General features: G+C 36.8%; 1 protein-coding gene across 2 annotated transcripts; it reads right to left on the reverse strand.

The window, feature by feature from the left end:
* si:dkey-234i14.6 (uncharacterized) lies at window positions 1-27,820 on the reverse strand. Of its 2 annotated transcripts, XM_034040625.3 has the most exons (5): window positions 26,525-27,819; window positions 18,668-18,844; window positions 10,968-11,195; window positions 6,154-6,367; window positions 1-4,136 (listed from the first exon to the last, which is right to left on the reverse strand). In XM_034040625.3, exons 1-5 carry the CDS (start codon window positions 27,008-27,010, stop codon window positions 3,958-3,960), a joined length of 1,284 nt encoding a protein of 427 aa, XP_033896516.1. In that variant the 5' UTR covers window positions 27,011-27,819; the 3' UTR covers window positions 1-3,957. The 2 variants fall into 2 exon arrangements, with proteins under 2 accessions (XP_033896516.1, XP_033896517.1); XM_034040626.3 differs by lacking the exon at window positions 18,668-18,844 and having other exon boundaries at window positions 26,525-27,820.

Here is a 27,820-nt window from a genome sequence, read left to right on the forward strand (position 1 = left end):
ACAGACTGACAATAGAAAACCCTTTTAAAAACAGATTTATTTTGAATGGAGCGATTCAATTTACTCACACAAGTTTTCTTTCATATTCAATTACTCAAAAAAAATCAGACAGTTTTGAGTACATACTCAAACATGTGCATTTACTCAACATTAGTCCATTAGTAAACCTTATCACCTTTGGAACTATTCAGCTACCTTCAAAGACTAAAAAAAATGTCCACATTTTGTCATAGTAGAAGTTATGGCAATGATTTTTCTTGCACGCATATGTACAATACTCTTCATTTCATAAAGCAAATCTCTTTAGAGTGATGTTACAAAACTAATAAGAAACCATGATAACTCTTTAGATCACATGGCATGAATAGCCATATAATTACATTGTAACAGCAGGTTAATACCAAGGCTTCGTGATCTTACATGGCAAAGGAAATAGACTTGTGAACAACGGTTTGATACCAGATGTAATTACATAGCAACACCCTGTCACAGACCATTTCCATGTAATTACATACTTATTCCACCAGTAGTTACCATGCAAGACCAGGAAATATTGGTATTTACCCCATTATTACTATGCCATTACATGGTTATGTATTCCCCTAAATCTAAAGTGCAATAAGCACTTTGGTAGACTTAAGAGTCCTTAAAAGAACCTTCTAAGTTGATATCCATGAGTGTTGTAACACATTAACAGTTACAGTCTCAATATTGGTTATGAAAGAATCACACTTCATTCAATTTATATTTTACAGTATAGGCACATGATGACATTCTTAAACAGCTAATGTGAGGAACAGTTCAGCTTGTCTCATGTTTTGATTTCATACAAGCATTGAGCATATCACTGCATTTATTATTAGCTTTGAGAGCTGAACAGAACTGGTAGTTAATTCTGGCTTCAGGTTCAAGAGTTTTATATGCTGGTTTAAGGGAAACAAATATATTACTTTTAAAAAATCTTGCTTGTACCATAAGATAATACATGAAAGCTTAAAGGTTGAACACCTAACAACCACAAACATTATTTCCACAGAAATCCTATACAACGCATCCTAAACATACCAAAATACAATTTCCAATAGTCTCAAATAGAAGCCGTCACTAATCCAAGAATTTTCAGAAAACTGCCATAAAAGGTTTTGCCCTAGACCAATGAGAATTCAATAGAATAATCTGCATTTCATTTGAGCTCGTATGAATTTGTGTATGTTCCATTGCACATATTATTTTCCCTTAATGATGTACCTGCTTCTATTCTCAGAAACCACTGGTCTGGTTAAAAGAATGTAGGGATGGACAAATCCAAAATGATTCCATCTTGCAATCCTTCAGGGAGTCATTTAGAATCTCAGTTCCACTTCTAATATAAAATTAAACTGAGAGGAAAGCTGATGTGTCTTATCCAAACCACCAACTAATATGATAATGTTTCCAAGAGCCAGCCTGACTAAATGGAACGAGACCGAGTGGCAGTTCAGACCTGTGCCTTTCACAAGCAAAATGAGAATATATGTGAAACAATTCGATGGAATTGCTGTATGCATTAACAGCCAGTCCAAATGCCAGCTCCAGCAGTGGTGGATTCCTTTAAACTCAGAACAAAAAAGGGAGAACATGGAATAGTTTTGAAACATCAAGCAATGCAATGAAAGCCCAAGAGAAGCTAGGGAACTCAACATTAAACTAAAAGCAGTTCATTAATGCGCCAGTAAAAATAAGTATCCCCAGTCTTTATATTAAGAGGATCATTCATTCTTGCCTCAAAGAAAATCTCAGCAGCTCGAGGCTAGCTCTTGGACAGCTGTTTAGGGTGTCAAAATGGGTTGATACCTGAGTGTGCAAAATGTTGATAAGAGCAGAGTAATAACCCCTTTGATTTTTTTTAAGTACACATTGCTTCAAATGAGTAATTATAATTCTTGCTTTGAGCTTCACTGGAAAACCGTAAATGCCAGTACTAAACACCCTTCCTCATTATCATTTGATAATACAGACATGTCACGTTTCACTCATCTGGAGTGAGACTCACTTATTTTAGGAACATGGTTGGCCTCAGTTTTATCTGTTTAACTCCTAAAAGAATAGGCAATGCATTTTAATGGAGTATTTTTTTTTATTTTATTTTTTTTAAATCTCACTCATTTGGATGTTCTGACCTTTGCATCTCTGATAATATGACCTTTTCTCGTATAATGCTAGGCACCATTTATACTGTTGAAGAATTCTTCTACTCTGTCGTATTGACCAAGTTATCGCTGAACTAAAATAGTAACTCATTCCATTGCAATGTACTGTAGTAGTTGAGTAAACCAATACATATTGTGTGTTTTTTTTGTTTGTTTGTTGCAACAATTGGGCTTAATAGTAAGTTCTCTAAAATCATAATAAAACGTACAGAAAGAACATGGCAGCAGCATACCAATATACCATAAGAACCGGTGTATACATTCTTTGAGATATGTTTCAGGAAAAAGCCTATAGGTAACACCGGTGTATAAGTCTCCCCCTTTTTAGGACCCCCTAAAAATACCTAGAAAATAGACTTATACAAAGGTTGTTACAGTACATTAGATTGCAGGAGCACAGTACCAATGACAACAAAGACCATTTACAACATTTCATTGGCTGTTTTAAGGCCCTAAACTATCCACTGGGAACCATCAGGATTTGCAGTAAACATTTATTATCTGCCAGAGAAAGCAGAGTTTTTTTATTATTATTATTATTATTATTATTATTATTTGAATGTTACCAACTAGTGCCTTGTTGTATTGTTCTTGTGTACTGCAGGTGCCAAATTCTAGGGTTCAAGGCAACAGACATCCAACATGTATTCTGATTTTAAAATAGAATATGTGGTAATAGGAGGATACAGTAGCTATTTCACTACTTTATTTTTGGAAAGTTTCAGACTTGTTCTACACTATGTCAATTCCAATGTAGGTTTAAATAGGATGTATATAGTAAATCTTGGGGGAAAGGGTAAAGGCTTCCAATCGTGTCTGTCACTCATTAAGTGGCAGCTTCTGTTTAGTTGACGACAAGAAAATATGCTGCTCGGGAGGATATGGGAGGCTGGGAGTTACTAGGAAGTTCTTAAAAGGTCAGAATGCTGTATTCATGTTTTTATTAAGGCTTTATTAACAAAGATTTAACCCTGTGCTCAGGCAAAAGCTTTAAATACTGTAAATAATTGAGGAGGATATTTTAAGAGCTCTTCTTTTTTTGCTAATGCTATTCTGTAGCACTGTTCACTTTCATTTTTATTATAGAGGGAAAAAAAATGCGGCAAAAAGTGATAAGTACTTTGTGAATGTGGTACCCTATGTTTTCAAATCCAAAATCCATATTTACCATTAGGAATGGGAGTGTGGAACTGTTTTATTAGCTCTTTATACTTAAACTTCATACCTTATCAAATAAAATATATATTTTGAAATCACGGTTTATATTTCACTTAAGGGTTGATTAATTGTGACCACTGGGGTCAGCAACCACTATGGATTGCATGAACTATTTACTAGTGCTGTAATATGTACTTATTGATCAGTGTTCAAAAGCTTTTGTTTAAATGAATGGAAAGCTAAAACCAAAATGGTGCCAGATCCTCTTGTGTTTATCTTTTCAGTGCACTTATGTAATGTGGGCCTGGTGCATTACACTTGAACTTTTGATTACAGAATAGAAATTACGAAAGAGAAGTGAAAAGATCCACCACCATATTTTGGGGGGAGTCATGATGAATTTCAACAGGAATAAAACATGTTTTAACAAGTCATCTACAATTGATGACAGCCTGACTGTGTAAACATTGATGTAACAGGGCCCTTTCTTAACTGGCATTATAGTTATCCCTTGCAACCACTGTGCTTTCAGTGTGTGCAACTCTGTAGTGATCTTTCTTCAGTACAGAACTTCCACAACAACCTTGTGAAGCGGTTCCTCGTTCCCTCGTTATTCAAACATTGTTGTGACGAGTCCAGTCTGTCTGAAGTTTTCTGCCACCTGTTTGGAATGCTGTATTTTTGCAGAAAGTGCCTCAAACACGTCGTTCTGGTCCAAGGCGGTAGCGGTTTTGTAAATAAATGTCTCCAGGGACTCAAGTCCTCTCAAGCCCAAGTTTACGCCACAGCCTGAAAGAAAATCAGTAAAATTATTAACTCAAAACTCTTACTGTAGTTACCATACATTGTAATCACAAATGGAGAGATTAGCAATGTTATTTAAACATATTTAAAAAGTAAATAACACTATGTCTGGTATTAAATTCAGTTGATGTGGCTTGCATTTTATGGAAATAAAGGGAACCACAGGATCCTAGTTGAAATGTGAAACAAGCTGCATATTTGAATTGATTTGGAGTATTTGGAGTATGCCTTGCCGTTTACACAAATCAGATGCTGTAGGATCTTGATTTTATTTCTCATCCTAAGGATAGCCTGACCCCTCCCCCGCTGCCCCATTGAAAATGTATTTAAAAACAAAGATATAAGAACGATACTAAAGGTGCAACTCCTTACAGGTAAAATAAGGAAGCTAATATTATTATTATTATTATTATTATTTATTTCTTAGCAGACGCCCTTATCCAGGGCGACTTACAATCGTAAGCAAAAACATTTCAAGCGTTACAATACAAGTAATATACAAAGGTTACATATAAATACTGGCAGCATATGGTTTTCAAACCAACAAAGGTAAATTAAGAATTTCTAGATTAGTGATTCAATGGGCAATTACCATAATCACCATACATAAAGCACAGCCCTTCTTAGAAGAGCACCGAAATAGCTTGTGAACAACCATCATTTCCGTATGCTGCTGACACCTCAAAGGAAATTAATTCCGGGCTTGCGTCATATCCAGGAATCCTTTATATTCTCTAATATACGTCCTTCCCCCTCCCCCCAAGGTGGACAGAAGTTTACATTTTTTTGTATTTCCTACTATTCTTTCTGCAGACACCATTTTACACCTGCTCATTATTCACCACAGTCTTTGGAGTTGAAATAATTGGTTTACGCTTTTCCTTTTCTGTACTTCTTATCTCACATTTATTCCAGTTTTGGCTCTATTTTTAATTATGGCTTTGGGACATGGAGCATTGCCAGGTGCTTATTTAAAAGATTACAAATGATTCAGACTCATTAGAACTTTTACATCAGCTTCACCCCAATTACCACTAAGCTGTACAAGATTAGGGCTAAATTTAGAAACACTAAAAGAAACATCATAAATTCAATGACAAGCATTTTGAATGAAGACAGTGAAAAGGCCTCTAAACAAAATGTATGTTATTGAATGTGTTAAGTTTATTTTAGTATTACAGCTCTAGTGTGTTGAAATGTTTAATTATTATTACTATTATGTATTTGGCAGATGCCTTTATCCAATAGTTATGGAAGATTTGGGCTAATCAAGGTCTATAAAACAATAATATACTACACAAACCTTTCAAAGCTTTCAAATCTTGAACATGCTGTAACATCAGCTTTTTTTATATACAACAATAGTAATAATAAAACAAAGCCTAAAAACGCACACAATTATTCTACGGTTTGGAACAGTATCAAAAAGAGTTACAGAAGAGCCTGTTTGGTTCTCAAGAAACGCATTACTTTGCGGCTGCTGTGTCCTGCATTACTTTTAACATAATGTAGTTTTGATATGTTTATTCATACACGATAGGCCATAAATCAGCTGAAGGATAACATGGAAAACATCCAGACCACGCTCCCTAGTGCCGCAATACTGTTGCTTTGATTGAAATGAATGGCTATTGTGGGAAAAGAAAACCGGCAGCCAATGACATTTAGAAGATAAATTCTTTCTTTGGTTGAATTCCCGAGTGAAAGTTAAGACATGTTATATTCCCCATCTGGTGATGTTTGAATAAAAAAATATATATCAAAACCATTAGAATGATGTTTAAAAATACATTGCTGAAATACAACATGGGATAAGGTACAGTAAATGAATATATTTCTTGTAACCCTTTAATACCCTCAGAATGGAAAGTTTTACACAGTAGATTATCTTGCATTGGATATTAAAGCTTAATGATTAAAATGCCATTTTAATTAAAAGCATTTGATGCTACTTATTCTTTAAACTAAAAAAGATAAGGTAGCAGATATGAAGTATCTTTACCCGTGTCGAAATTCAACACCCTGACTGCCTCTCCCTCAATTGTAACCGCAACATTGTCGCCCTCGATGTACGCTGCGTTGATCCTCCTGTGAGACAGCATGATCTCAAAGAGCCTGCGGCTGCACTGCAGGTGATGCAGTGTCAGGTCGTTCACTCTGGCCTCAATGTCTGTCTTGTATGCGTTGAAAGATTGGTGGAATATGTTCTTCATGATCTGAAACAGAAAGATGACGACAGATCCTCAGTGAAACTTGCAGTTGCTTTATTGAATTTCACTGCTGTGCTAAAATTGTTTAAGTACAAGAACTGCAAGTTGGAAATTTTGTCTACAAGTGACAGCTAAATAATTGGAATTTCATGTAGAATTTGTTTCACCTTTAATGGAACTATCATAGGATATATTTCCAGAAATTAACATTATTTTTTGTAGGCCCATTTGTGCGACTTTGTTCCATTTTAAGGTTATTTTTCCTACTTCTAATTTGTTATGTGAGCACCATATTTAAACAAAATAATCTTTTAATATGTGTTCCATCTCATGATGCAAAACACCATACTGAAAACTTAAGTTGTTTTAGCCAATCATTCTGTGCCCCAAAACTACTTTTACATTTAATATAACCATGTCTAAAATGGTTAAAGCTTTATTCGGTCAACTTGAGTCATGACACATTACATTTGAATGAAACTGTGGCAGAAAAGTGTTACAATTACAGTATGACGGTATCAGATTCTGTTAATTGGGTACCAGGTGGCAGAAACTTAATATGATAAAACATTTAGACAATGTGCCCTTTGGGGAGAAGAAAAGGGTTAACAAAATAAAAAAAAATTAAAAAATTAAAAAAGGTCACTGGCAATTAGCAATCTTTAATTAGTTTTTAAAACGCGGAGAAAAGGGCTTGAGCTGGCAGCCTTTTAAGGCTTCATTACGGGCAAGCTAATATATGAACACAGTTCTGCAGCTTCCTATGGAGTAACAGGTGTTAGAAGTGTATTGTAAAGGCAAACTGTTACCATTTTTAAAAGTCTACCTACAATAAATAATGCACTATCTTCACATGTTGAAAACGTGATTGTGATAAATGTGGTTTAATCTCTGGGCAGGATATGTGAATATATTTATATATACAGTATAAAATTACCCAAACCTATCCATGATCTCTTTCTTCCCCAGATGAAATGTTTTAACTCTGAAACAGTAAATACACTCATACCGGTATTGTCCTCTTTTGGCCTTTAAACATGTGCAACAGTTTTCTCATATTGTATTATTATTATTATTAATTATTTCTTAGCAGACGCCCTTATCCAGGGCGACTTACAATTGTTACAAGATATCACATTATTTTTACATACAATTACCCATTTATACAGTTGGGTTTTTACTGGAGCAATCTAGGTAAAGTACCTTGCTCAAGGGTACAGCAGCAGTGTCCCCCACTGGGGATTGAACCCACAACCCTCCGGTCAAGCGTCCAAAGCCCTAACCACTACTCCACACTGCTACAAAGATATTGTAGTTTCTAATACTAAATATACTGCAAAAACAGAAACAAAATGTTATAAATAGAAATGAAAGAGAAAAGAAAAAAGATGGTGGTCAGGTCTAAATTCTAAATCAGTGGGTAAGGAAATAAGGCTACCATTGCAATAGTGGTTAGAGTCATGGTAGGCTTCACAGTGAGCTTATTAAGTCACACCTCTTATGGTAATTCTACGTTTAGCTTAACTATTTCAAACTGAAGTGAAACTGCTTTGCAAAGTGGATTCTTACATCCATCCCTGAATTAAATTAGAAAAAAAAAATCAAATTCAGCTGTTTTGAAGCAATTGTGGTCATCCAAGATGGCTGCCTTGTTAAGCAAGAGGTCAAGGACCAGGTCCCCCGAGTGTGTTAAACGTTATTTACAGTAATAGCAGTATGGCAACATATAGTAGTTTGTACATGTATAGTTTCAGGGATATAATACATTAATTTTGCAGCGGCCAAAGAAACATAAGTGATTCATATACCCACACAGGTTGCTTAATGAAATAAACATGTAAGTACCGTCCCACCCTTGCCGGAATACTTGACAGGGAAATAATGGTTATATCACTGGGATCTTTTAAACAAGCCGGATGATGACAGACTAACAAGATTACTGTATTTTCAGCACTCCTCCAGAAAAACCTAAATATAGACTAAAAGCCTCCTTCAGCACATGAAATATCTTTAACAGAGCAATCTATCTTGTGGTCAGATTTTGGAGATGAGGGCGGATGTGTGTTAAAGTTGCGCAAATAAGAAAATGCATGATGCATAGACAATGCAATAGCCCCTAACCATTCTTGTCAACTAGCGATACACAGCCACCGAGTTTAAAATTAAAATCGGTGTGGAAAATGTGACACTATGTTAATTTAAGAATCACTTATCTGTGTTATTATTTAAAAAATAAAAAAAGGATACACAGAATTGTGGTGTTAAAAATAACTTAAGAAAAAGCCTGAATATACAAATGGGTCTGTGACAGAAATAGAATGATTCTTGGTGGTAAATTTCCCTCCCGGCCTTTGAGGGCGCCAAGTAACGGGAACAGAGTACCCTGGACTGTTTGGCCTGACAATTTATTCCCAGGGTTAAAATGTAGTCGGTCATCTAGAAAGGGGGCACCGCTTCGGTGCACTAACTCATCGACCAGGAAGGGAAATGATGTGACAGCTGCGGATTGGAGGAGCAACTGCAATCGTTTACCAAGGGGTCATGTGTGACGGTACAAATAGGGGTCAAAGCGACGCAATCTGTTCCAAAGTTTTGGTCAAGAAACAACCCAGAAGGACCTGTGTTCACAACTTTGTGAAATATATCATGAGTATTTTTTCTTGTTAAAAAATACTGTTTGTTAATGTTTAGACGGTTAACACGACCCGGAGCTGTCGCCAGAGGCCAGCACAAACCCGGACAGCATCACTGCACTTTGTTTCATTAAAGACGGTATATTCACTACGAGCACTCAAGCACTCACTGTGGGCTTGTGTTTGTGTTACGTGTGGGTGAATATGAACGGGACTGTTTATTATTTGGGAACCAACCGTGGATTTAAACAGAGCAATACACGCCGCTGTATTGCTGGTTAACATTGTTTATTATTTACTGTTGTTATGCCATCAGGCAATTGGATTACAAACCATTAAACAACATTGCACCTGGATTATGATCATCTGTCTGTTTATCACCTGCACGCTGTTAACCACTTTGCCACAGGGTCATATTCACAACATATTGTTTTTTCAACATTTGTTTTGAAGGATTACAATACACTGTATGCATGTCCATAAGGTTCGTAGCAGTGGGCATGATGTTTGTTTTGCCCAGTGCAGTCAGCACGACACTGATGGGCAGGCTGTGCCTGTGGGTGAGAAATTATATTTCTCCTTTCTGGGGATCCAAATCTTTCTTCTGAGAACCCATATCTCCCTTCTAACCTCTTCTAGGTTGCATGAATTTGGTCAAATTGTTTTCAGTGTGATAATAGATCACGTCATCTTTCAGTTCAAATGATCTATCTCAGGCCCTTTTAGTTCAGTTCATGTTGCTCAGCAGTAACCAGGTAACCACGTACATGTTTCCTAGAATCTGGAGGTTTCTAACAAAGTATGTATAGCCTGTGACAGAGTCTCATTAGTATTTTCATTAATCCTTCTAATCTTTCAACGCAACTTCAAATGAGTAATAGGAATGCAAGATAATGACTGAAAAGCCAGGTTAAGCCAGTGTAGAAAATTAACTCTATCTGGATTCAATTCTAATGATAGCACAGCTATCATTACAGCGGCTAATTTATCAATATAACAGATTTTGGTTGCTTTGTTGTTTGGTATAAGAATAGCAGCACCATATGGGAAAATCTCATATGCTGCACTAATCGTTCTTTAGAGGAATGTAGAATTTAAACAAACCTCTTAAAGTCGATTTACAGAAATGTTTACTTGCAAAAGGAATAAGGATTAGTTTAGGGATTTTACATCCTATGTAAAGGTGTAGGAGTGAGGTGTAAGTGGGGCCTCCATTTGTTAGCGGGGTAGTGCTTGCCTTATTCACGTCAACTTTTGTTTAGTTTTGTTTCAGAGTTTGTTTTTTCTTTAAGAATTATAATATCGCAGGGTGTTGTGACATGCTGAAATATCACAATGGTGGTAGGTGTTATGAGTTACATTTCACAGTTACGAATGAGATGGAAAGAGACAGATTTATTGTTTCAATTAATTTGCCTGTAAATCTTAAAATATCTTATCCTTCTCTGTAAAACACAGATTAAGTGCCACTATGTAGTTAGAAGTGAACTAATGCACAAGAGTCAAATGAAGTACTGTAACCATTCATTATTAATTGATTCCTATTATCCACCTTGTTTCTGTTCATGATAAATTAATTTTAGGTTTGGGTTTTAGTATAAATGTGGAAGGAATTAGTGTTATTAGTAGAACTTAAAATCAAGTGTTACCCTGCTCTATAATTAGATACATCCCAGCTCGGGCTGCACTTTTGGATTTCAATATTTTGCTTCATTTTTCTCTGGTCAACATTTGTTCTATTAAGATATTCCTAGCCTCTGGGTTCTTTTTAATGGGCACTACTAAAACCAAACCATACATCATCCCAATACAGTGCAAAGTGATTCCGCAATTTCACAGAACTGTACAAAAGGGTTCAGTGTAGAAACAGTGACTTACCGTATATTAGAAATTAAAAACAAAATGCAAACAGTGGGTAAGCAGTTTACCCCGTCTCTCATATGAAGTCATTGCAGCTTTCACACCATACTCACCGATGAGTTTGCAGTATGACGTAGGAAGCGGACCACCCTGGAGTCGGATGCAGGACAAGCTAATGCCATGTATCGATTGCGGAATGTTCCATAGATTTTTAGATGGAATCCTGGCTTCACCGGTGCCTGTTGGGAGTTCTGTGGGTCTTTCCCTCCAGCAAACAGGTCAACCCCATAGGCAGAGAGATCAAAATACAAACTGTGAGCCCGTATCTCAGGGGTGGGAACCTGAATTAGAAAGAGAGCAAAAAGAATCATGAAGAACCTCATATTCCTATTCTGTGTAAAACGTGGGAATATTTAAATATGTAGGTCTGACTGTGTGTGCACACTGAAGCCCAATTTAATTAACTTTTATCTTGGAAAAGGCATTTTAGGAAAATATAAATGCATTTGACAGAAAGTGTTTATTTTGCTTGTTTGTATCCCTCATTCGGACATCATTGATAAAAGCATTACATTTAAAAAAATTAAATAAATAAATTATAGGGGCAGTATATATATATACACACACACACACATATATATATATATTAGCTCAAAGAGCCAGCTGTCTAGATAGATAGACAGATAGAGAGATAGAGAGAGATCCATTTTTTTTACTGTGCCATTTTTTTCCCTAATATGCTTTGTCCAAGCTCCATTAAGTAAACTACCATTGTTTACTGTTCTTTTCAATCAAAAGTGGACACTGTAGCTTTAAAATCCTTTTTCTCTCATTGTCATGCTCACACTGCCCAGATTAGAAGTTTACACCCAATCAATTACAGCTCGTGGCTATCCATAATTAGGCCCTTGTAGATAGAACCAGTGTGAAAATATTGAGTACGGCACTAACGTGATCTGACAGCACAAACTCCTTGCTTGAAATAGTTACGAACACAAAAAGACAGCTTATCTTTGTCTTGCACCCAGATGACAGGGCAAAGTCATCCCTAGGGTTCTGAGTAACTGCTGTCTCAACTTTTGAAGAAAACTGCTTCATTTTAATATCAATTGTTATATATCAAACAAGTGTAATGAGATCCTATGCAAATAAGCCTATCACAAGGGTTTAGCCTGCTTTATGGCTGGTCTTCATTTTGAAGCTAATAACTGGCACCCTTTAACTCTGTATTAATCAAGCTGGATCTTTCCACAAGGGGTGATTTATTGCCCCCTTATTAATGTCATTAAACACAATAAAAAATATTGTATGGTGGAAGAAGCAACAGAACACATAAATCATAAAAATAAAACACACCCTTGTTGAAGATGGATATGAAGCAAACATATTGTTTTAAGTAAGTACTTCACTTAACAAGCTACAGAAGGTTCCTGGGATTATGTGGGATTGCAATATAATCAAAATACTGTAATACTGCTACATTATAAGCAGCATGTTCATACTGAATGCAGCCAGACTTGTCTGGTGTCCAACCATAGGGTTGCTGTGGTGTGGTGAGGCAAGCCAACCGCAGCAAACGTTTCACAATAGTCTGTGGGAGTTCAAAGTTCTAGACAGCACTCCCTGTGGGTCCCCAACCAACTCAGCATGACCAAGATTTCAACCCGAAAGCTCCTGATCTGTCGCCCTGCATTCTATACAGCAGTGCCTTTACTAGGTGAGCCCAGTTATTGTATCTTCCAATATCTTCCAACAGCTTTGGCAGCAAGAAATGAAACATGATATGAGGAGCAAGTCATCTAGCTATTGAAAATAAATGCTTTGCAAGATTTATGTGTTCTCTGTTACTGGTGGTAACATTTCCGATTAATTTGTTAAAGCAAGCACTGTTTTTCTTTCAGAACAGATTGTTAAACTATCACCGGCATGTTGTTTGATCAATATCACTCATGACAAGAAATAGGTTTATGTCACAATTCCCATTACAGGAGGTGTAGGCTTCACATCAATGCCTACTTGTCTTGTGTCCGGGTCCTGAGAGCTCAGTTTAAAGCTCCCTGGAGAATGCAGAGAGGCTTGTTCAAAAGTGTTCCAACCTACAGCAGGAAGACTGAGATGATACACTGGCATAAGGATCAGTAATAAGGAAGTACTTGTTTTAATAGTACACCCTTTTCATAATGCAAACGCAGAATAATTACACATTGCACTTCCGCATGTTTCATTATATAGTATCCCTTTGTTTGACCCTCTCCTTTTGATAGTGGAATTGTATTCATATTTAAATTGGAGTTAACGTGTGTACTTCACCTGCAATTAGATTGTAATTTGTCAGTGGGAGTACGGACATCTACTGTACTACAAGAGAACCAATAATGGCATTTCAAAGCAAAATGCAATTTTACTGAAACCTGCACCCAATAGGCTCCTCTTCTAAACCTTGTAATCTTTTTACCTGGGCTTTACAACATGAAAAAAAACACATATTCAGTTAAGATAGTTTTATATGCAATGAGGCAATAATTTCAGTTGCTGGGTGTCACATGTGAACTTCCAGCATCTCATTTAGAGTGATAAAGGGGGCGCCATGAACTGTAACTGCTGATTTAATTGAAGGGTTGGCAATGTATCCCTAAGAAATGGTCCAAGAACATCCGTTGCTTCAGGAGCATCTACAGCACTTCTACACATGAACTGATCATGTCTTATCAGCACCAATAACACAGCAACTCTATCCTCAGAAATATCCTGGGATATCTTACTTTATTCCAAATCAGTTTGAACAAACGTACAGGACGCTCTTGGCATATCTTCCATTTAAACATTCCCCCAAAGTTCTCCAAACTTTTTTTAAATAAATACATTAAAACCAGCTTTAATAAATAAATAAACAACATGTACCCTATAGCTATTTCCCAATCCAGAACCCCATTCTACACAGTGGAAGCCCAGAATGCTACCCCTGTGCCATTCAAAGGGTTACACCGATGAGGAAACAGCATGCTAAAGCTTCAAGATATGAGCCCGACCCCTTTGCGATGTAAAGTTAGTGTAGAGCCTTTTTCACTGGGTGAATTGACAACCTGCGATGTATTCCCACTAGAACTGCCAGAGCTTTATTTGGTTCAAGCACTGCAATTTTAGTTACATTGTTATTACTGAACTTTCAAATTGCAGTCCAACATTTGTCCGCAACATTATCACCTAAGAAAAGCAGAAACCTTCGGTACTTTCACAGCTCATTAATTTGGTGCAGTTTTCAAGTACAGTAGAGTAGACTAAATTAATGGTTACCATTTGTAAGATAAGATATTGGTTTATTTTAGCTGCTTATAAACCCAAGTTAGTCAACATAAAAGTTAAGTCAGAAACTCCGAACCCAGCATGCTTTCCATGGAAAATGATTCTGAGTCCTTCACTGTTGACTCCACATGGATTAGCATTGCATGCTGTCGGCAGGGGAGGAGACTCTTCGTTGCTTTGTTTTGATTCTGAGGTGCACAGCTGCATGCTGAAGTTCCCTGCTCATCAGCAGTGCAGTGCTTTCCAATTCCCCTGCTAACTGTCTCCTCATTCCCATTTATCAGGATTCCAGTAAGTTTACAAACAAGGGAAAAACAGACAAAATTAGAGACTCAGTCAGCCTCACCAGCAATTTCTTTTTGAATATCAAATCCATCCATCAATAATCATTTCATTACAATATCATGTACCATCAAATTGTATCATAAATATATATTATTCTATTCAGTGACCTTTTTAACTTAATCTTTCACTGCCATATTAAAACTCCCTTTACCAATTGTCATTTGAATTCAGTGCTGGGATTGGAGCTGCTGTGTCAGCTAATAAACTTGGGATAATTTCCACATAAAATCCTGTTTTAAAATAGAACATAATATAAATAATATCAGATAGCTTCTAACCTCTCCTGTTATTTTTGGTTTATTATTCTCAACAAATGACTCAAATATATTTTGAGATGTCTTTATTATTATCAGTTTTTATATTAAGTTACCATGAATAACAATTACCATTTGTGAATAAGAAACCAAAAAAGTGACCCATGAATTAAAGTGTGATACCAAGAAACAGTACATTTTAATTACGTGAACCAATTTAAATGAATCTGTTCATTTGAAGATAATGAACAACATTTATTGTGTAAAACTTGACATCTTCCATCTATTCACTCTGTTCTTTTTTTCTTCTCCTTTTTGGTTTAATGAATGCATTACACCCAATCAGCTGAGTTGAATACAACAGGCTGTTCTCTTGTCCAGAATTGAGACCGTTTCCTGTGGTTTCATTTGGCAGATTAAAGTATAAAACACCTAATGAAAATCACACAAAGCAACCACTGTTCTGTTCAAAATGTCCCTGAATACATAATTGTCTCTTGTATCCATAAAAAACATTTTTTTAAATCACCTTAGAAATGCATTAACTTTAGTATTAACAGTTTAAATGATGCAACCATTGGACAAATTGCCTTCTGTAACTAAGGGATTGTGATAGATAGTCACACAGATCACTCTGAAAATCAGACAGCAATAAAGATGGAGAGAATAACAGGGTCATGTTTTAAACAAAGGTAAGGCCACGGCATGGAACAGATGGAATTAATATCCTGAGCAAACAGAGTGTATAGTCGACATTATGAAGCGTATTTGATACAGCAGATTGAACATTGTTATTAAAAGAAATATCAGACCATGGTTAAAAAGTCACTATCTTATCTCATTTAGAACATAATACCCCTGTCTCTTGTTAATAACAAAGTATACAATTTCAGCAAAAGCTTTTAGTCAGTTTGTTTGGTTCAAATGTTTGTCTAAAAACAAGCTTGGGTGATTGCACAGTTCATAATGAAAATCTGAGATTCTATATCGCTTTGCATAACAGTGTACATGCAAGTGTGGGAGTTTTTCAATATAAAAGCTTATCTTAACAATGTTTTAATTATATAGCATATTACGAATATGTCCACTACTATGCTTTCGGTGGACAATATTCTACAAAGGAGCAGATAATACTTGCTTTGCAAATATTTTGGCAGCTCGTTCAAATTTAATGCATCTCTGTGCAATCTCTTTTGAGCCCAAGCTACAATACGCCAGCAGGGCCCTTTTACCCAGTAGATGAAATACCTGCAAGATGGACTAGCTTTACATTTAAGCAGCAGAAACAGCAGGACATTTACTGGAACCTGTAGATATCCCTCACCTGCTTGTTACAGTAGATCTTACATGAGTAGCTTTGAAACTATCCCTTATAAAAGTTTACCATGGTATTTTTGCATGGTAATTTAGCAATTCTTCCATGTTTTTCCCTTGGCTATACTATGCACTTAATATAGTTTACCGTGGTTTGCCATGTGTTGTGTGTATTTTTTTTTTTTCTTTTTTCTTTGCTTTACCACACCTCTCTGAGCTTTGCAATGCTTACCTGTGCTTTCACTGCTTTATTACTATTTGCTATGCTTTTACTATAGTAACCTTTTATAAGGGATGCTAGATTCATTCATGCATGGTCTTGGGGATTTCAACTGAAGAGTGAAGTATTCCCCACCCCTTCAATGCCTTATTTCCTGTCATAAACCAGCTGAGTGCTTGCCTAATTACATGCTTTGCAGCCTGATGACATACTTAGATACAGAAAGCACTGCTGAGATGAAATGATATAGGAATTGAAACAGGAACAGACTACCTGAAAGGCAAGCATACAGACATCATGTTTGCTGTAACACGTGTTTCTTTCAAGATTGAACATTTGAGACCTATAGTGAATGGAAGTGTAGGAGGTGCAAGATTAATGGAACTATTTTAAGAAGAGGTTCAATTCTGTGAGAATTGTTGTGGGAATATTCAGACTATTTTTCATCAACATTTCAGCATCAAAATGCAGGAATCCACGAGTTTACACAAAAGGATGCACCAAAAGTCACAGCTGTTTCTAATTTGTTGTCAGACCCTGCAGTCATCCCCCCCCCCCCCTTAGTATTAATTCCATAACACTGTTACCAAAATGAATGTTTTACTTACATTAATCAATGGATCCTACATGCCAGTACTGTATATTTCATGCTGTTAAAAAAATAACAATTTGCTTTACTCATGATACAGACGATTCTGTATTACCTCCATTCTATAAAAACAACCCCTTCTTCAATCAACAGGATATGCTGGAGGATGCAGTATGACCTATGACCCAGAAATAAAAGCACTTTCCCCTGGCAGAGATGCAGTTTCCAATATTTGTAAACATGCTGTAGATTAACATGTCGAAATTAACAAAGAACATCCTGGACACCATCTTGGTGGCGTAAACACAGTGGTCAAAGTTTCGCAAAAGGAAACAGGGAATCATGCACCACGTAGACTGAACATACAGGTGAAATATCAAATACAGTCCCAACTTCTTTCTTAATCACAATAAGAGGCATGCCTGGAAGGCCAACAGTTTAAATATGGTCCCACAAAATGAGTATCAAAACATGTAGGCCAATTTCTAATACAGTTATGATTATATCCTATTAAAAAAAAGGTTCTTACTAACTGTATGACATTAACAAATAACTCAAGTGAGAAACAGTTTTTGGCAATGAACTTTACTGGAGAAATTGAGAGGTATGGGGACTCAGAACAGCATCTGCTAGAAACCCAGACATGTATGTGGCAGTACTACAAAGTTGAGGTTTGAATGATCTGGTCAGCTGGGGATCCATTTATCTTTCTGTCTCTCTCTATGCATCTGCCTGTCCATCACACCATGCTTCTCTGTCTGTTTTCAATTATTTTAGTTGTCGAATCTTAAAATCTATGGGACCCAGATTAACTGCTGACATACATTATAGTTGTCTCCCTGACAGACATTTATTTTTGTAATTGCCTGCCAAACAATCTGAGCCATTCTATAACTAGCGCTCACTCTGACTCCCCTTCTCCTGATTAACCTGAGCTTTTGAAACAGGTGGAAGCTGGATTTGAAATGGCCACAGCGTTAAAAAAGATGAGATCTGGAAGAACCAGCTGCTTTAGGGTTTATATCCCATTTATCACCATCTGCAGTAATACTTTATAAGCCTGTTACACCTGTAGATCTTTGCACAGTACCATCCTCATGAGCCAATGGTCGCCAACATCTTCATATCAGTTTGGCTGTGTTTCTCTAAGAGTTGCACTGTTCAATTACAAGGGACAATCTAGACTGTAAAGTGTATTTTTTTTAATGTGCACTGTATAATAAATAATGGTGATTTTTGTTTGCAGTTATACTGTATGCACAACTGTATTTACACTCCATCCCCTGCTACTCTTAAGATAGCAGACATAGAAAATACACCATGTCATCCTCATGGGTGAAATAACCACAGCATGTCATGAATGGTCATGGGGTATGGTGTTGATATAGCAAGTGCAATGTATAGAAAGGAAAGTATAGTCTGTGTAGACCTAAACTGAATTCTGAGAATGACTTTCCTTAGAACAAGTCAGCATCTGCTTAGGAACGTGGCACAAGTTGGAAAAGTGCAATTCATCGGGTCATTTTACTGCTGAATTTGAATGAATGCAAGATGGATTCCAAAATTAGATAATTTAAATATTAAATACTAACTAGAACTTTTTCCACTGTCACACAAAAATCCAAGGGTATTTTGAACTATTTTTGACTATGATTAGTAGATTTATAATATTTTACCAACATCTAACTTGAGCCTCCTTTAAAATAAGGTATTCAAAAATATCTAAATGATCATTTTCTGGTAAAATGCATTCCTACTCTACAATCAATAAATGCTAAATGTATTTACCTGTCTCTGATCAAGTCTTTCTATGGCTGCGTTGGCTCCATAGGCATTACAGGATTCCACAATGTAGTCCGAGCTGATCCCGAGAACAGAGCAGGATTCCCCGCAAGATCCATCTGCCACGACAATGATCCGGGGCCAGTCCTGCGCTGGGATCTTTTTTAGATAATCTTCTGTGAACTGCACAAAACATGGAGGGAAGATATATACCACAGTCCATTTGTACACACAGCACAGAGAAAATGTCACTTGCATGTTGCTTTTTGCAAGCACATCACACTGTATTAAATGTATCTGTGGGATGACAACCAAGGCTGTACAGTGGTCGCTTATAATGCTGTGGAAAAACTCCTCATCATATTGAAAGACTCCATTTTAATCATGGAAGCCATCTTAAGCTCGCCAAATTAAGTAGGTACAGTAATAATTGGATAGTTCCCTTTAATACTCATGGTGGTTGTCCTAGAAACACAATCGCAATCATTTCAGTCTGTCTTGTCCTGCTTTCTTGGCTGCCTTTAGGAAATTCTTTTTTTCTCAATGGCTATGCCTGGTGAAGGATTTCAATAAATTAAAAAAAAAACACACTATTGCCTATATATTATAAAAGGTGAAGGTCTAATTCTTAAGATTTGATGTTCATCTTGATTACACAAAGATTGCTAATGGACGATACACACATAACCTTTTCTTACTAAATCTGCTATTTAAGAAGCATGCCGACTTCATAATGCATTAACCAAACCAATGGTGGTGAATAATCCAAATCATTTTGTATTTAGAAAGTTTTTTCCACTGTATACATTTTCACTTTATCCAGTCCACACTCAGTGTTAGTTTGTGTGCTCCTGTCAGTGGGAACACACAAAATTTAATGCAAAGGGACATATAAAAAGACTGTTACTGTAGAAGTACCTCAGTAATAGGTTTCCTCTACATGTATATGGTTTTTGGGAGAACTAGATTTTTTGCTATCTCGTGGCCTCTGTCAGAATATTTAATTGTTTAGTTCCCCAATATAGGGGAATTGCATGTGTCAGAAAGCGGTGCTGTATTTCTTCATCGAATTCAATGGTAACCAATCATGCCTTTGTCATTTAACTTCCAACCATTTTTCACAAGCTGTCCGACAAGAACCAAGCAACATCAATAAAACGTCAGTAGCCTGCAAAACTGCTTGCAACCACGGCTCCTCATTTTGTACAGATTAATGATGGTTTGCATTAGAATGGTTTGAGAAGTGTGTAGAATTATAAACAATATGATTCTTGATGCAGGGGGAAATAGAGGAGGAAATTAGGATGGTAAAAGGGATTAATTTGAATCTCAGGAGGCAATTTAAAAAATGACAACCTATTTCACAGAAAATTGATTGATTAAAGTATATATATATTTTAAACTACCACACTATTGGCTTTAGGGATGTACAGCAAAACAAAACCGTCCAACAATACAATATACTTTTATCTAAAAACAGAACAAAGGTTACTTTGTGAGCATTTGAATGCGTTTCAAGAATGCATTGGAAACACATGATGCTAAAAAAGACACAAGCCTATCTGGAAACACCCTGAAGGTCTTTAGCGCAACAAACCAGAAACACATGGGGTCAGATTTGCTAAGGTTTGCAAAGTTTGCAGTTATTTTATTTTTATTTTTTTTACATTTTTTAACCAAATGGTATCTTGTCTGAAGTTCGTTGCCAGACAGTGTGTCTGTGTTGCCGTAGGGTGTGTTACAGTGACACCATAAAGTATTCAAACATTTTCATTGTCCATAGTTTTATATAATTTTCTGGTTGGTTTCAGTGGAGTAAAAAACAGAGCTCCCTCTCTCAATCTGCAGCCTTCTGCATTAAGGCATTCTTTCAGCCTGAAGGCTGCTACCCACCAGACGTGATGCAAAAAGTGGAACTGTGCAGCGATGCGACAAAATGAATAGAACCTTGTACCATTCTTGCATGTCGTTCCCGCACTGAAGCAGGCAGAGAGGCAGGTGAGAGCCGGAACGGAGGCATGGAGACACAAAAGTGCAGTGAAACACGCCAGCACGGCGCTCAGTATTTATTAACACGTGATCCTACCAGCAATGGTAGCGCACATAGGACAGTACAAGACTATAGAAACACCAACAATAAATGATTATTATATAAATTGTATTTATGAGGACGGACGAAAGCTGTCCAACATTATTATTTATTATTTGAGACCGGCGAAAAGCCAGTCTTATAATATGTAGTCAGCGTGGATGGGGTTAAAGTCCCCATCCATATAAATCTCGTGGGAATGTGGCTGGAGTCTTAGTAAAGTCGTTATTTGATTAATGGGTAATTAAAGCTCCAGCCACAGAATATAAAAGGACCCACTCCAAGTGCAATAAGGAGGAAAGAGACTGAGAAAAGAGCGAATGCTACCACGACCAAATAACTACAAAGGTACTCGTTTATGTAAAAATATAGTTTGTGTTTGTTTTGTTTGGCCAACGTGCCTTGTTGTTTTGTCAAAGTGTTTTGGTTTTGTTTAAACTTTTCATTTATTAAATAGCTGCGCAAGCAGCATTTTTCAAACCCCAGTACTGCCTTGTGTGTCTATATCGTCTGGGTCTGTGACATCATCCACCAGCCAGTTTGCCACAATTGGACAAAGGTTTTTTTAGGAATTAAAATAAGATATGTAGCTTTACTGGGTTTCTTTTACACAATTTAAACACTCAAATACCTCAACTAGAAACTAAGTGTTAAGACCACTAGTACTGTTCACACACTGCTGTAATGCTGATGGAGCCTGGCTTGAGTCTAAAAGCAGAGGATGTATTTCTAATACATCTTACAGTATTTCGCATTAAATGTCAATGCATGGATTTGTACCAGATTTTGAACCTTGAATGTGACCAGGAAATGGTCATTCCGAATACCTGTGGGGGGCAGCAGCAGAGATAACTCTGAGGCGTGTGATTACACCCTGGAGAGGTTTATTGTAGTTTTAATTGATTTTTAGGTTGGTTTCACAGATCCCAATTAGCACTAGTTTTGGGTGTGGTAATCTGAGATCGGGGTCCGTGAATCACACTTATTTCTTCTTCTTCTTCTTCTTCTTCTTCTTCTTCTTCTTATTATTATTATTATTAAATGTAGTTCTTTCAAATTTAGAATGCTGATGAAAGACATTTTCGTCAATAATGTGTTTTAAAGACATGTTTTACACAAACTGCTATTGCAATGTTTTAAATAACAATGCACCTACAATCAGCAGTTCTTTCTGCTCCGTCAATATGCGCCTCAGTGCCGATTGATATTTCCCTTCCAGACATTCTTCTTCCATACCTGTTAATCTGTACAAGAGCTTCAAAATGCTATTTATGAGTGGGTGAATAATATATACAGAGCTTGGTTTATTTATGGTTAGGTCCTATTGACAGTGATGAATAGCTTTTTTTTTTTTTTTTTAAATGCTCTCTGTCCTTGACATCGCTGTTGCAACGGCCATCCATTCATGAAGGGGAACAAGCTTATTTACCATCTGTTCTCTGATTGCATTGTTATATCTCCTAGGTGACCATGTCACATTTGATTAAATATTTAAGTACCAGATTTCTCCTTAAACCAATAACTTAAAAAAAAACCACACAAGTCATGCTATTCATCTCAAGTACATTCATTACTCTACAATTAATCCTTTGTTTCCTTTGAATTTCTGTAGTTCAGGAACAATTCTGAGACTCACAGGGTTAAGAAAACAAATCTGGATTATTCACCACTGAGAAGATAGCAGTGAATATGCGATTGCTTATATGTATTCCTGTTTATAATTGTTGTTCATTAAAGACTTTAGTAAATGCATTAAAAATATGGATTAGATATAAACACAAGAAGATGCAGGAGTGTGAAATCCCTTGAGAAAGGTTGATGTTTTAAATAAACCAGTTGGCAGAGCTCTCTGCCAGCATAAATCAGACAGCTATCAAGCAAGCCAAAGAACAACTAAATGTAGCGAAATACAGTACATGAAGGAGGAAGCCTCCCACTCATGCTTTCAGTCTCCGTGGAGATCAAGTAACTAGATTTCTTACTCCAATCTTGCCTGCTGTCGCTATTTCCTATTTATGATTTTAAAAGATGGTTGTTAGAAAATACTTTGCATACAGAATGAAAACGCTGTAGAGTGATAAAGTAGAGATGCAAAATGTATTCACATTTAGGAAGATCCCAAACACTATAATAAATATGCTGTCCATTTGTACTTATGTTTCACATGTTTTACTCCCAAAGTTGAAATGCAGTATTTATTTATTGTGCTATGCACCTTTCAATTAATTGATCTTTTTGGCATAGTTTATCAATACATTCAAACCCTCTTCCTCCTTTTAATTCTGCAATCTTGGCACAATTTTTAAATCATTCAGTATACACGCTACTAAAGGAATTTGTAGCCGATGTAGAAGTAAGGAACAATACTGGTTTATAGTGTTGTATTGTTTTTTTATATTGTGGCATATAACAGCTACCAGTTATTTATTCATCAGCACTTTCATAAGGCTCTTTCTAGTGAGAAAGGTTATGGAAATATAATAATGTATATTTGAACCAGGATATACAGATATGAAAAATCAAAATGACAGCTAGACAATTCCATTACAGTAATCACAATATCAAACTAATGTCAAGACCCATTTTGTGTTCAAAGGTTTTAGATTCACCATCAGCCTGATATTGATCATTAAAATAGATATAACACACAGCAGAGTAGCCTCACACATACCAAGAAAACTGTCCGAGACACAGACAAGACGCAACTACGGTGGTTAACATATACAAGATACTGCAGATTTCAAGGCATGATTTTGTTTTTACAGAGGTGGTTATTATAGTAAGGTAAAGAGGACAGCTCATTACATTTTGCCTTTAAAAGTATGCTGTATCACAAAACGAGTAATGATCTTTCCCTGACCCTATAGTGCCTGTCCAGTATCTAAGCTTACAGCTTCATTGTTGTACTATTCTTTGGCAGGCATGCATGTAACTCAGATTGGCTGTAGCTGCAATAGCAGAACTTTGCTTTAGCCTTGCTTCAGAAATAATGCTGGAAAGAGGACAGAGTGACTGGGTAATGCGAGGCATTTGACATGTTGACATCTAGTATATATTTGAAAGCCGAGTCAAGTTGTCACTCAACAAACTTGAAATATTACATTTTAAAGATAGGAATGGGTTTGCTGTGATTAGTCTACTTTGTACATGTTTGAATAGCAGTAAAGTATAGCCTAGTAAAAGCATGATAAAATATAGTCAAGCATGGTAAAACACCAATTCCACAAGGCAAACGTTCTCAAATAAATTACTTTTTTAAAACTTATTTCATACCAGAAATTTATTCCATTGTTACACAATCTAAATTATTTTATTTCACTGGGCCAGTTGTGTATGGTCTTTATACATGTTGCTTCAGCCATGGTAGCATTTCCCAATTTTAATTTTCTAATTAGAACAACTCAAGATGCTAAATTAAAATGTCCGATTCTTTTTCTGGTATGTTAACTTTATTGTGCATTTCCTTTAAAACAAAAAATAAATTTAAAAAATCGGCTATGACGATTCTAGCCCAGTGCCTCTAGAAAGCAAAAGGATGTTTGAATTGATGACTATGGAATGATCTGCCAATTAGTGGGTAGTGCTAGGGAAATACAAACAAATAAATGGAAACAGATTTATAAAATACACTTGTGACTGATGTCATTTCAGGTATCAACCAAACAATCTCTATGCAGCTACACTCTGTTTAACAGGAATGTTGTTTGCAGAATGGCCAACTATAATGTTGTGCTGATGTAATAAAGAACTTGAATATTGCTATAGTGCTCTGTATTCACACAAAATACAAAAATGTAACTGTTGGGAGTCACCAGTCACTCTAGCCAAGTTAGAGTGAAGGAAAGAGGAAAATTACTGTGACAACATATACAGGACCAAACCTGATGAGAAATCTAGGATATTGCCACAGCTCTCCCAGTTGTTTCAGCTACATTTGAATATTGTTTTCTGGACAGCTCAACAATCCAGCATGGGGGTGTCCAATCATGGTTCTGGGGGTCCATTCCACTCCAGATTTAACAGGTGAGATAATGAACCAATTCAGAATCTGGATGGAGGTTTAATTGGTTCACTTGGTTAATTGGTTGAAATGACAATTTTGAACAGGGTTGGAACAAACACCAGTGCCAACTTTGGCCACCCCTGCTCCAACAGAACATGAAATCCACATCTACTAAACCTTTTGGCCACTAGGGGCTTTCGAGCATGATATTCCAAATTAGGATACATTTTGGATATATAAAATAAAGCAGAACTCTAAGAAGACAGTATGGCCCAGCTCTCTAAAGCACTGTGGTCAGGTCCATGATACACCTGGATACATGGAAATTCCACTCGTTTTATTGATTATTATTATTATATAAATAGTTTAAAAAAAGGACATGATATCCAGCTTCACCTTAGCCACTTCTAGAGTACATCTTTACAGGGCTGACTCTTTTTGAGCATATAACTTTGTAGAAACTTTATATGGCTGTACCCTTTATGATAACTTGGTTCGTTTTGCACATGTGAAATGTTTTTTTGGGCAGATTTAGATTGCAAAACACCAATGTTATAATGTTATTGGTTGAGCAGTACATAATCAAAGGGAACTGTTGTGGTACAGTATATTATAGAACATAGTTTTTCTATCCTTGGAAAGCAGGTTCCTTATATATATTGCTGTGCAAAAGTCTTAGACATGTTGCATTTCTTTACTCTGATGCATTATGAGCATCAACAATTTACTCAAAGCCTCCACTAGTGTTTTCTACTATTATAACAACCTTGACTTGCATAAAGAAGGAAAAACATCGAGTGAAATAAATCACTCGATTTTCAAGGTGTGGTATTATATCACATTGATATAATTTGCATATATTAAAAAATGAACAATTATATATTCAGATATCCAATATATTTAATAAGCAAGTGGTCTGTCAGGTAAAGGGAAAACAAATGGTACAGCCCGTATTGTACGGTTATGCCAAGTAGTTCAAATCGACGGCAGAGGAGTATATAGAATACACATAAATACCCTCCCATGTTTGTCTCCATAAAATAAAGTAATCTTACTACAAATATGCCGTTGAGGATATACTATATTACAGTTACACATAGAGATAAAGCGGATGTGCCTGTGGCAGATCCATCCTTTTAAAACTGCATCTATTCTCCAACAATGCCCTGCATGTTTATCTATCCCACAGTGAGTGCTATGAGATTCAAGGTTGAAAAAAGAACTACAATGCTTGACTGTTACCCCCATTACTGATTAACTGGCACGTTTCTGTTGCTGTTCTATTTGTAACTCGTATCGGTATCATTGTGATAGAGTTGAGGCTATGGGAACTGGCATTAATGCAGAGGTCTGGTGAACTTTAAAAGTGAAAAATGATGCGGGTAAAACAGGCGATAGTAAATGCAATGGCAAATAGAGCTGTTTGCTTATGCCTATGAGCGCTGTTATCCCGTGCCTTCATATATGTGTATACTCAAGCGTACGTGCTTATTTGTAAGCATTGAACTAAAATAAAGAGCAAGCAAATGTTCTTACAACAGCAGCAACAGCAGTCAGGTTAGGTTACTTTAGCAACACACACCCACCGAACACGATTTAGCCAAACCAACCAACAATTTGTCTTTTATGACCCCACGACAATAGTTCACACGGCTAACGATTAATACTGTATATTGCACTGAATCGTTAATGAGTGGTTAAGATATACATATAAAACAGATATAAAGTCACGTCTCTGTATAATTACACATAAATATAACTCTGTACTCACCTTTGTGCCCAGGTTGATCTTGATATCAACCTTCTGTTTTTTGTGCTCCAAAATGCTCAAAAGATATTCTTGAAACACTCCGATCTTAGTGAAGAAGTGGTCATTGTGCCAGCAGCCTTCCATGTTGTCAAAATCGACCCCCAGGCGGAGTAGAAACTTCACGCTCCGGGGGTCCAAAGCGATTTGCTGGGGTCTGCACAGCAGAGCAGTCCGATAGCGTTCGTCCAGTACAGTCAGTTTCAGCACCTTTCCAGAGCGGACAGCGACTAAGGCAGCGGTCAGCCCTACCGGACCAGAACCCACGACCAGAACCGAGACTCGTGCCCTCCACTGCCTGATTCCATCCAAACTCACTTTCACCACCACGTATACCACAACTGCCAGTAAAGTACTTAACGCCGTGTCGTACGCCAGTGTCCTGTACTTCTCTTCGTCCATACTGCTGTTCAGCCGCTCTTCTGTGTTTCCCATGTTTTCTCCATACATAAGACAGCTATGTATTTTTCGAACTGTTTTTAAGTTGCCGTCACAAGAAACACGGTTATCTCCTTCTGTTGAAACGACCCGACAAGAGCCTCATAGTTACTTAAAGATAGTTTAAACATGAATAACAGAACAGCCGGTGACGTTTCACTGGAGACGAATCCTACAGCGGTATCCACATGCAGCGCATTCATAATATGCAGCAAGGAAACTAAACACAGGTTTTGCTAAAAGCCGCTATATTTGTTGAATTTTATTAGAATAGCAGGTTTCCACAGATTTGCATGCTTCAAAGCAGACGATTTCAAAAACAAGAAGCGACTATATGGTACACAGCAGAAACATTACATGACCGAAGTGTTATTGGCGATGTAACTATGCTTATTTTGTTTCCTCTTGCTCCTTATATTGCACACACCCACGCATTGCAACGACTAGGCTTGTTTAAATTCGTCAGCCTTTTCAGTGTGGCCAATAATATCTGTTCTGAATGTCTTTCATGCAATATTTGCGGGATCTTTTTTCTTAGCGTCCTCCAGAATGTGTACTCGCCTGCTCTGTGAGTCCCATATGATCCCACTGCCCCTCGCACAGTTATCCAGAAAACCGACTTCTTCATCGATTAGGTGACGCCAGTCGACTGCGAGGTATAATAGTCCACCCTAAATAAAAACAGAATCCCAGATTCATCTAAGCTGACCTCAACTAAACATACACTGAGGTAATTACACGCTTCCTAAGCAAAATATGCATTCTGGTGACTACCAAATTAATGGTAAAACATGTGCTATTAATATGTTACTAATTAATTCA

Source organism: Acipenser ruthenus, chromosome 19, assembly GCF_902713425.1.
Source record: "Acipenser ruthenus chromosome 19, fAciRut3.2 maternal haplotype, whole genome shotgun sequence".
Classification (NCBI taxonomy): domain Eukaryota; kingdom Metazoa; phylum Chordata; class Actinopteri; order Acipenseriformes; family Acipenseridae; genus Acipenser; species Acipenser ruthenus.

Bases quoted from the DNA above. Each gene is read 5' to 3' on its own strand.
- si:dkey-234i14.6 (XM_034040625.3), bottom strand. From the start codon at position 27,010: ATGTATGGAGAAAACATGGGAAACACAGAAGAGCGGCTGAACAGCAGT. The intron at 11,196-18,667 runs GTAAATACATTT...TTTCTAATTCAG, and splicing joins AAAGACTTGATCAGAGACAG to GTTCCCACCCCTGAGATACG. The intron at 4,137-6,153 runs GTAAAGATACTT...ATTTTCTTTCAG, and splicing joins GGTGTTGAATTTCGACACGG to GCTGTGGCGTAAACTTGGGC.